General features: G+C 44.0%; 1 protein-coding gene and 1 non-coding gene across 2 annotated transcripts; both read left to right on the top strand.

The window, feature by feature from the left end:
• The first annotated feature begins 1,012 nt into the window (after positions 1 to 1,012).
• On the top strand, positions 1,013 to 1,084 carry trnae-cuc (transfer RNA glutamic acid (anticodon CUC)). Its single transcript has one exon. It is a non-coding gene; the product is annotated as a tRNA-Glu (tRNA).
• A 437-nt stretch (positions 1,085 to 1,521) lies between these two features.
• dapk3 (death-associated protein kinase 3) lies at positions 1,522 to 10,970 on the top strand. Its single transcript, XM_056292556.1, has 9 exons — positions 1,522 to 1,589; positions 2,442 to 2,548; positions 4,626 to 4,986; positions 5,500 to 5,629; positions 6,799 to 6,847; positions 6,939 to 6,965; positions 7,075 to 7,227; positions 7,384 to 7,429; positions 9,248 to 10,970. Exons 2-9 carry the CDS (start codon positions 2,487 to 2,489, stop codon positions 9,782 to 9,784), a joined length of 1,365 nt encoding a protein of 454 aa, XP_056148531.1. The 5' UTR covers positions 1,522 to 1,589; positions 2,442 to 2,486; the 3' UTR covers positions 9,785 to 10,970.
• Positions 10,971 to 11,378: the final 408 nt, after the last annotated feature.

Here is an 11,378-nt window from a genome sequence, read left to right on the forward strand (position 1 = left end):
ATTTTTTTTATTTTGATGCCAAATTATGTGTGCATGCTAAAAACAGGATTATTGACGTACATAAATGTCGTGACCTCGTCAAACATGGCATAGTATATGTGGTAAGAAATTTATGAAGGATTGGAGATTTCGCAACCGTTTTCTGGAGGCCAGGGGCGATTCTAGGATCAGAGCTTTAGGGGTGCTGAACAGCCAGAGTGCTGGCCGGCCAGGCAAGATAAATTTGGGGGGGGGGGTGAATCAAACCATCTTCGAAGGATGGGGTGGTGCTGTAATTTTGTTGTTAAAATATTACGTTTAAACCATATACTGGATATGGTTTTGACATTTCTTCAGCTTATTAAACATGGACATACAGTAAAAAATAAAAAATCTCTTCAATTTTAGGGGTGCTGGGGTTCAATTTAGGGGTGCTGCAGCACCCCCAAAAACGGACTACTTGTATGCAAGTTAATTTATAGACAGTGCCCAATCACATTTCGATCGTAGCGTGTCACAGTGTTGGCCATCGATAAACTTTGGACACCCTTAGTCTGCTTTAATAGTTATTTGTTGTATTAGCACCAGATCAATCAGTCAATCAATCAATCAATCAAGTTGCATTTTTCATAGCACATCATGTTTCATTTCAAGTGCATGAAATGAAATGACAAATAAATGTTCCTGATTCTTGATTCCTGACCACGGCCAAAGAGGACACCCCCCCCCCATTCGAGTAGAGTGTGGCCGCGCGTCTGTCAGATTGGTCTGGCAGTGTTCGGATCAGCGACAGCTGTGATGCTTATCTGCGCAGAATGGCACGAGGTCAAACCAAATCCATTTATGTACAGAAAAGCAAGGTGACAGACGTCCTGTACTCTGAATATGATGAGCATACGCCGATTTCTGGCTTTTTGTAAAATACTCCATACCGAATTGTAGCGAAACATGTTTTAAAACGAGTCACGCTCCTTGTTTCGGTTTCACTCTTCTGAAGAGTATATTCTGTTTTAAAATTACGACAAGTACAGCCTCCCTGGTGGTCTAGTGGTTAGGATTCGGCGCTCTCACCGCCGCGGCCCGGGTTCGATTCCCGGTCAGGGAACATTTTGAATCAGCTGAGAGTAGTTCTTTAACGGTTGCTCTGTCAAGTCTGTACTGTTTAACCAATGTATCAGTGGGGCATACTCTATGGCGAAGGGTTCCTATAAACAAGACTAAATTGGATCCATGCAGCCATTATCCACACCGCTTATCCTGCTCTCAGGGCCGCGGGGATACTGGAGCCTATCACAACCTGTGCTGCATGTACCCAAACACTGCTCTACTCACCAAACTAACGTCACTCAAACGTTTCTTTTTAATAAATGTTATCAAAACATGCAGCCGTCTTCACTGCCGTCAATAACATACCATAAGCCAAATTGACGTGGTGGAGACGGGAGATCTTTCGGGCCTCCATGTGACGTTTGGCCATGTAGGTGCAAAGGGAGAGGGATTGATTCGCCGCACGATGACGTCATCCCATATGCCCGTCCTACTCTTCCAGTTGGGGAATATTTTCACTTGGCTCGGGAAGAAGGAATGCGGCGCTCGTAGCCGGCCATAACGTAAGTATCCGCTGTTGTATTTTATCGACGTGTCCAACTGTAATCAAAAGCAGCGGACGAAGTTTAGCCGCCGCAATTCACTGCCGTCAATCTTGTGCCTTTGTTGTGTAATGGACAGTCGGCAAACTCGGCTCAAGAGTAGCCACGTTAGCCTGCCTAGCTAGTCGACTAGCAGTCACAGTGCGATGCCTAGCAGTGGTGAGGTAAACTGGGCTCCGAACTGCCAGCGACGGCTTGCCCCAGCTCGTTATAACGACCAGGAATGAACGGGAGGTACACGTGGGATGAGTTCCTTCATTTTGTCTTCTAATATTAGCTCGCTGTTTTGCTGCCAGCCCGTAGTCGTTGTTCAGCATCTATTGCTTTTTTTCTTTTGGCGTTGTAAGTAAAATGCGAGGGAGTTAACTACACCGATTCTCCAACTTGTGCCGTTATTTTTATGAAGTTTTCGTGTCGTAACAGCCCAGTACAGCCTTACCGGTGTTTACACGGCAACAGTGCCAAATAGCAGGAAGTCTTGAGCAAACGCGGGCGCCTCGTCGGGTTGGAGGTAGTTGGTCCGGAGTAGCAGATGACGCAAGTAGGACTGGTATGCAGAGGTCTCCCACAAGCCGGCATGGCCCGCAAATCTCTACTGTGTTGTTGACACAGGCCAAATAAGGAGAGCCAACCACGTTGTCGAAGGTGCAATGTCATGTCTTAGAGCAGAATTGCTGCCCCCCCCCCATATACTCATTTGTCACTGGGTCTCATTGTATGATCTGTTTTTTTTTTTGTTTTTTTTTTTTTTTGCATGGATGATATATTATCCATCCACTCACAATAATGCATTTCTTTTTCCATTAACCCCAGTGGAGTTTAAGGCTTTGCTCTCATCGGCGTCCAAGTCTGTAAACCATGGCTGGCTTCAGGCAAGAGGATGTTGAGGTCTACTATGAGATGGGAGAGGAGCTTGGGAGGTATGTTATATCCATTTTAATTCTGCACCATAATCAAAACAGTGTTTTGGTTTTTTTTGGGGGGGGGGGGGGTATTTTCACAGTTTCTGTTGATAGTAAACATTTTTTCTAAAAACGTCTACCAGATGCCTCATGGTGTAGTACAGCATTATATGATTTAACTTGTGCATTAGTCCAGCGACATATTCCATATCCCGTTTTACCGAGCCAGAGCTTTGTAAATGAGTTGTCGAGTCTTTGTGGATTAAACCTGACACCCTACCTTTATATGCAAGTTTTGTTTTCTGCAGTAATGCAGCAAAATCATGACGTCACAGCCTCTCAATGTGCCTTTCCCCACTCTGCCTTGTTATGGTCTTTAAAGGAGAGGGAACTGTGTATATTTCCTCGAGGGGAAAGGCACAAGCGTTAAATGGCTGAACATTCAGTTCCCTACACAATCACATTACAGAAGGCATGCACCATGGTAGGGCTGTGCCGAATGTCTTTTTTTTTTTTCATTTGAAGCTTCTATTGTCTGTCGTCATATTTTATGACATCATCATAAAAACTTTCCAAGAAAAATAAAAAAAATCCTCGAACAAAAACCTCAATTTGAATAAGGTGATTCATAAGATTAAATGAGGTAATCTTTTTTTTATAACTCAACTTTCTTTAATGAATATAACTTGTCAGCTTCATCCACAGTAGGCTAATCTAATAAGGGCATAAAATAATCATGAAATAATGGCGTCCCTTAAGCTTATAACAACATTATGCTGTGAGAGAAATGGCAAAAAAATCAGAACATTTCACTGCGCTTTTTTAGGATCATCATCCGCGATCTTAAAATGCTTCCAAACTGGCGATTTCTTCGACATCTTTCTACAGTTGTTGTTATGAAAGTGATGGCGTCTTGACGGAGCCGAGTGCCAAGCGAATGTTGATATCTGCAACTGTGCAGAAACAGCCCATTCATTCTGTTTACAGAATGAATAGATGCGCAAAAAAAGCTGCACAGTATTCGAATGTTGATTTAGAATCCAAATGTCAACGTTATGAATGAAGCTTATTCGGTACAACCCTACATTGTACAATGCAGCATTACCACCTTTAGTCATATTGCTAGACTTAGTGGTGTTGGAACAGTCATACCCTACTGTCTGGTGTTTGGCTGGTTAGTTTGTGACTAAGCTGTTTAGATTTAATCTTTTCATAGCGCTTTATTCATGCTGAAAATCACTGGTTCGAGGGTGCGTATATTTTAGATTGTTTCTCTGATGTTGAGTCAAGATTGTTGGATTGTAAACACAATGAACCCACACAATATCTGGCAGTACTCTCCTGCTATACCCCCTCCAAGTGGAATAGCTTGCATAATGACCCAAGAAATGAGTACGACATGGGGGCGTCCGGGCGGCGTAGCGGTCCATTCTGTTGCCTACCAACACGGGGATCGCCGGTTCGAATCCCCGTGTTACCTCCGGCTTGGTCGGGCGTCCCTACAGACACATTTGGTCGTGTCTGCGGGTAGAAAGCCGGATGTGGGTATGTGTCTTGGTCGCTGCACTAGCTGGTCGGTCAGGGCGCCTGTTCGTGGGGGAGGGGGAACTGGGAGGAATAGCATGATCCTCCCACGCCCCCCTGGCGAAACGCCTCACTATCAGCTGAAAAGAAGTGGCTGGCGACTCCACATGTAACGGAGGAGACATGTGGTAGTCCTCAACCCTCCCCGGATTGGCAGAGGGGGTGGCAGCGACCGGGATGGCTCAGAAGAAGTGGGGAGAAGAATGGCAAAAAAAAAAAGAAAAAGAAATGACCACAATGCTAGATTCTTTTAAACAAAAATATTTAATTCTGCAAGAGCATTTGAATGGGTCCTTTCTGATTTTACTGTTTTATTTTATTCTCAGATATTCGCTTTGAGCTGCTGTTCTTTTTAAACCCATTGTAATTGCTTTGTATCTTTTTCTGCTTAATGAAATTTTCTAAAAAAATAAAATAAGGGGAAGTGCCACATATGTTAAGTGGTGAGACAGAATGACTTGACCTTGTTAACTATTCTTAAACAAAATCTACATATGTCTTGCCTCTGCAGTGGACAGTTTGCTATTGTCCGGAAGTGCAAGGAGAAGAGCACCAGCTGCGAGTACGCCGCCAAGTTCATCAAGAAGCGGCGGCTGTCATCCAGCCGGCGGGGGGTCAGCCGCGAAGAGATAGAGCGTGAGGTCAACATCCTGCGGGAGATTCAGCACAGCAACATCATCACCCTGCATGACATCTTTGAGAACAAGACCGACGTGATCCTTATTCTGGAGCTCGTGTCTGGCGGAGAGCTCTTCGACTTCCTGGCAGAGAAGGAGTCACTTACTGAGGAAGAGGCAACCCAGTTCCTCAAGCAGATCCTGGACGGTGTCCACTACCTCCATTCCAAACGCATTGCCCATTTTGACCTCAAGGTCAGTGCTCTTGATGGAGTGTGTGTGTGTGTGGTGGGGGGGGTCATAGTCAGTATGTTGGTGAGAACTTCAAATGGTGTGTTACTGGAAGTCTAGTGACTCACTATTGTTAGTGAGTGTCTGGTTAATTTTGTGTCAGTAATACGTGGCTGTGTTGTGGATGCACATGGGCCATTCATGTTCCTGTGGGGTGCAGCTTATCTTTAGCAATACTACCAGGTTGTCTTTATCCTCTTTGCACTACAAAGTTAATATCCACTATTTTAAAGTAACACTTAACATCATGACATCATTAATCTAAAAATGTATGGATCAGCAGGCTTTTTTTTTTCCAAAGTTGATTTTGACTGCCAGGTAACTTTTCACATTGCATACAGGGAATTTGTCTTTGCAGGATGCTCCATATAAAGACATAAGGACATGAATAAAATGTTTTAGAGTAGAAAAAAAAAGAAAGACGGTTATGTGCTTTATCTCCATGTCCTTGTAACAATGTATTCTGTCATCTCTCAGCCGGAGAACATCATGCTGCTGGATAAGAATGTCCCAAACCCCAGGATCAAGTTGATTGATTTTGGAATTGCTCATCAAATCAAGGCCGGGAATGAGTTTAAGAATATCTTTGGGACTCCCGAGTTTGTCGGTGAGTTTCGGTCTCATTTCAGCAATATCTATATACACAATGAATGAATGTTTATATTTATAGATACAATACAGGGCATCCAGGTGGCGTGTGGTCTATTCCGTTGCATACCAACATGGGGATCGCCTGTTCGAATCGCCGCGTTACCATCAGCTTGGTCAGGCGTCCCTACAGACACAATTGTGTCTGTGGGTGGGAAGCCGGATGTGGGTATGCGTCCTGGTGGCTGCACTAGCGCCTCCTCTGGTTGGTTGGGGTGCCTGTTCAGGGGGGAGGGGGAACTGGGGGGGAATAGCGTGATCCTCCCACGCGCTACGCCCCCCTGGTGAAACTCCTCACTGTCAGGTGAAAAGGAGTGGCTGGCGACTCCATGTGTATCGGATGAAGCATGTGGTAGTCTGCAGCCCTCCCCAGATCGGCAGAGGGGGTGGAACAGCGACCGGGGCGGCTCGGAAGTGGGGTAATTGGCCGGATACAATTGGGGAGAAAAAGAGGGGGGGGATTAAAAAAAAAAGATAAAGAAAGATACAATCCTGAAGCTTTATATGCAAACACATGTGCTTTTGATCCTTTTTTATTGGTATACTCACAACTCTAGGCATTCAAGACACCAGGTGAATCATAAATATCCAAATCATGAAATCTTTTTTTTTTTTTTTTTTTTCAGTTCTCGGCAGAGTTTTACCTGGTAAATTGATAATGTAAATAACACAATGTTTTATAGCTGTACTATAGCAGCCTGATGCAGAAGAATAAAGCAGGTAGTGAAAGGATTGAAGGAGAAGTGAGGTTGATTTGGCTACAAATAGAAATAACAGACCAAACTTGAAGAAGACCTTTACCAGTAGATATAACATCAATAGATAAAACCTGGGTTCAGTCATGTTTTCGTTGAGCGGTAGGGACAATGCTGGCACCAGTGCAATGGTGACTTTTTCCATTTTGAATGGACTCTGGGACTTACGAGGGGTGAAACACCAGTGCAGTTTCCAGTATCACCCCAGTCATCAGTAAGTTTAGCAAAAACTACACTCTTCAGGATTATTTTGGTATGCTGTCGAGGAAAGGATGTCTTCCCTCATTCAGCTGATGAAATGGATATGGCGTGCTTTGGCTCGCCACATCTGGCTTGAATCAAAATGTTCTTTGCTATGTGCTTGCCTCCGCAGCTCCAGAAATAGTCAACTACGAGCCGCTTGGACTGGAGGCAGACATGTGGTAAGACTACAAGATGTTTCGTAACTACGATGCCGTGTGCTTACGGGAACAACAATCCCCGTTAACATCCTGTCTCTTTTTTTTCCTGCAGGAGCATCGGGGTGATCACATACATTTTGTAAGTGCTATTTCTGATTACAACTGCCTGTTGTCTTGTGTATGAATTGAAATCCACATTGCCCATTGTGTACATGCCTCCTGAGTCCAACCCCTTTTGGCCATCTCAGGTTAAGCGGTGCCTCGCCATTCCTGGGGGAGAGCAAGCAGGAAACCCTGACCAACATCTCAGCCGTCAACTATGACTTTGACGAAGAGTACTTCAGCAATACCAGTGAGCTGGCCAAAGATTTTATTCGCCGCCTGCTTGTCAAGGATCCTAAGTAAGCATTTTTTCAAATCAGGTAGGGGGAAGAGTGGGAGAGAGAAATTGAGGAGGACAAAGAGAGTGATGTGGAGAGAGAGAGACTGTGAAGCTCTGAACTCACTTTTATGATTTTCTGACTAATTACTAATTATTCTTTTTTTTTTTTAATCAGGAAAAGAATGACCATTGACGACAGCCTTGAACATCCCTGGATCAAAGTGGGTGTTTTACACATTTTAGATAATTCATGCCTAGGGCGTCTGGGTGGCATAGCGGTCTATTCCGTTGCCTGCCAACACGGAGATCGCTGTTTCAAATCCCCGTGTTACCTCCGGCGTGGTCGGGCGTCCCTACAGACACAATTGGCCGTGTCTGCGGGTGGGAAGCCGGATGCGGCTATGTGTCCTGGTCGCTGCACTAGTGCCTCCTCTAGTCAGTCGAAGCACGTGTTTGGGCGGGAGGGGGAACTGGGGGGAATAGCGTGATTCTCCCACACGCTGTGTCCCCCTGGTGAAACTCCTCACTGTCAGGTGAAAAAGAAGCGGCTGGCGACTCCACATGTACCGGAGGAGGCATGTGGTAGTCTGCAGCCCTCCCTGGATTGGCAGAGGGGGTGGAGCAGCGACCAGGACGGCTCGGAAAATAGGGTAATTGGCCAAGTATACAATTGGGGAGAAAAAGGGGGAGAAATAAAAAAAAAATAGTTCATGCCTTCATTTAACTGTAGTCCATTGACTTGCGAGGTTGTACCAAGCTGTATCAAGCTGAGGTGTTTTAGAGCAGAGTAGTACTCCCACACCAACAACTACGTTCAATTACTTTTTAATTACCAACAAAATTCTAGACCTTTTTTTCACCTAAGTAAGATCAGCACTGAACTTAATTCATATGAGTTAGGTTAATGAAGTTCCACTAGTTTAGGCTTTATTCTTCGCTGCCATCATCCAGTCACTACTCTTCACAAATCTTTATTTATATGTCAAAGAAGGTTGAATCAGTTCGTCTGGGTACAACGTTTATTGACAGATACGTTTCATCACTCAACTAAGTGACATCTGACTGAAGATGTCACTTAGTTGAGTGATGAAACGTATCTGTCACTAAACGTATCCAGATGAACTGATTCAACCTTCTTTGATTGTCTTACCTGGATTATTGAGCATGCATCAAGACACTTTATACAGCACTTGAAACACTTACAAAGTGCCTTGATAAGCAAATAAAGACACAAAGCATCCAATAAAGATGCAATATCACATTAGTAAGGAGTGATAAAAAGGAATTGTATGTAATATATAGTAAAGATACAGTATAACGTTAATGGAAGACAGATAAAAGGAATGGCTATTAAGAGAGACGTGGCAGAAACACAATCTAAAAAGTTATCCAGCTTCAAGCATTAAAAGCAGTTCTGTAAAAGTAGGTTTGGAGGAGGGACTTAAAGAGAGGCACAGACTCTAGACCTGATCTCCTCGTGAAGGGTTCTAAAGTTTGGACCCCTAATGACAAATACTTGACCTTTTGTTTTTAATCTTGACTTTTGAATGGTCAGCAGTGTTTTGTGGATCTCAAGCTGTGCTTTGGCTCATGTGGGGAAAGTAGTTTTGAGATGTATGTTGGTGTTTGTGAATGTTCTCATTCATCCAGGTCATGGTTATCCAAAGGAGTTGAATCAAGTGCAACTGGACTTGATTTATATCTGTGAAGACGTTTCGCCTCTCATCCAATAGGCTTCCTCAGTTTGTGCCTTTCTGAAACGTCTTCACGGATATATACCAAGTCCAGTTGCACTTGATTCAACTCCTTTGGATATGTTGGTGTTAGACCAAGTCTGGCCTTAAATGTGACTTAAGTCCAAAGACATGGAACATGAGGGTGATAGATTCTATTGGGTTCCAAAACTCTTGAGTTTGTGGCTACACACATGAATATTAAAATTGCCACAAATAATGACTGCCATACTTTGGCATGGCCCTGGATAGTTGCTCTGTGATTTCAGTATTCAAATCTTTACTTTTTTCTTTTCTCCCCTTCAGGTGATCAAGAGGCGGAACGTGCGTCAGGAGGACAGTGGGCGCAAGCCTGAGCGCCGGCGCCTGAAGACAACTCGTCTGAAGGAGTACACCATCAAGTCCCACTCTAGTATGCCACCCAACAATACCTACGTCAACTTTGAGCGCTTCTCACAGGTGCTGGAGGAAATCGCAGCCGCAGAGGAGGGCCTGAGGGAGCTGGAGCGCAACCAGCGCTCATGCCGGGACGACGTGGCGGCACTGCTGTCTATATATGAGGAGAAAGAGGGCTGGTACCAGGAGGAGAACCAGAGCATCTCCAGCGACCTTAGCCACATCCGCCAGGAGCTGCAACGCACCCAGGCCCAGCGCCGTCAGAGCCAGGAGGAGGCCCGGGCAGCCATGCTGGCCGCCAACTCCCTCAAACGTAAGTTTGGCCGCCTGGAGAACCGTTACGAGGTCTTGGCGGAGCAGGTGGCTACAGAGGTTCGCTGGGTGGAGGAGCTGGTGCGGTCCATATCCGTCACAAGGGACGGCCTCACCACTGGCAGCATGCCCTGAACCAGGACATCATCCCACTGTGACATTTTTTTCATGCTCAAATTTCCTCCTGCCCATGTCTCTGTATGCATTGCAGAGCGGAGTCGATGTGGGCCATCATAAGCTATAGCTGCTTCCCTCATAGAAATCTCTTTAAGGGGATGTTACATCCCTTGTATGTAATGTTTTAGAGAACCAGCAAGTAGCAAAGAGGCCCTATACAGACCTCATTCACTTCAGCAATTTTCATAAAAACACCCATTCCAGTATTTTTCTAAATTAATTATTAATGTCAAAGGCTCTTAAGTAATTTAATTGTCATGGATAGTACTTAACCAATTTGTAAATTATATTTGCAGTTTATGCAGTTGCTAATGCGTTTATAGTGACAATGAACACTTTTTTTTCTTAGCAAATATTGGTTTTCTGAAATAATTTAGGTTCTGAATTAATGGGCCAATGCTTTAAAAGCCATAGATGTCTGCTAATGTGTTCTTGCCTCAGGCGGTTGGCCAGTTATGTGGGGCAATAGTCTGCCTCACAATATATACAGCTTACAATGTCAGGTTTCATCGAATTCAGGGGACTGTAGCAAGTCACAATTCAATTATATGCATTTCAGCTTTGAATGCAGGTGACATTAAAATGCTCTTATATTTTGCAAGTATATTAGAAAAATTATTTGCAAAGCCTACAATATGAGATACAGTAACATTAACCTAGTAAGTACAGGAATAGATTTGGAATGTATAATAAATCCATCTTTGCAGTGCCTGTAAACTGATAAACCTTATTGCCTCAGCAAGCACTCATGACATAAATGACATTTCTATTACATGAATATTGCTCATGTCTTAAATGCAACAACTTTTGCACAGAAGCCTTGTATACCAAATTGTCTGCATGAAAACTAGCTGTCTCTCCTTATTACCTCTTAGTTTTCATGACTTCATGATTACCATTGTCACACACTTCAAACATTCCATTGATCAATACGTTTTACTGTACATGCAGGCATCACATTCCCCATGTTTAGTATGGACAATATATAGGATGTATCATTCAGTAGAAAAATGTACTTATTTGCACTTACAGCAGTGTCCCAAATGAAATTTTAACCAATCTCCTGGCTGTAAAGGGGAACAACATTTTAAATTGAATAACAATCTGTCTGGGTTTGTTTCAAATAAATCATTTCATCACTGTACCCAAATCTCATTTGTGAACCCTCATTGTCTGTCTTTCCGTTTGTCAGGGATGAGACATGAATGTCCTCGACACTGTATCCAAACATATTGCTGCCTCAGCCACTACAAAAGAGTTACTGCACGAGACAATCGCTGTTGATGCTGTTGTTCATCTCGCATCCTTCAAGGAGTTGGTCAGAGATGTGATGTTGACTTGGTCTGTGCTAAATTCTCTAAACACAGGAACTCGATAGAGCTCCAAACCAGACCTGGATTAAATAGCATCTGCAAATACTTCTGGATTCAAGATTGACGACCTTGACATAGAAACTGTGGCAATGCGAAGCCTGTCCTCTAGTGGTAGTGTGCAGGAATGCAGTCTGTTTTCGCCAGTGACTGACTACCCAGCATAGAAACATCCGCAGTAC

This window comes from Lampris incognitus, chromosome 14, assembly GCF_029633865.1.
Source record: "Lampris incognitus isolate fLamInc1 chromosome 14, fLamInc1.hap2, whole genome shotgun sequence".
Lineage (NCBI taxonomy): Eukaryota > Metazoa > Chordata > Actinopteri > Lampriformes > Lampridae > Lampris > Lampris incognitus.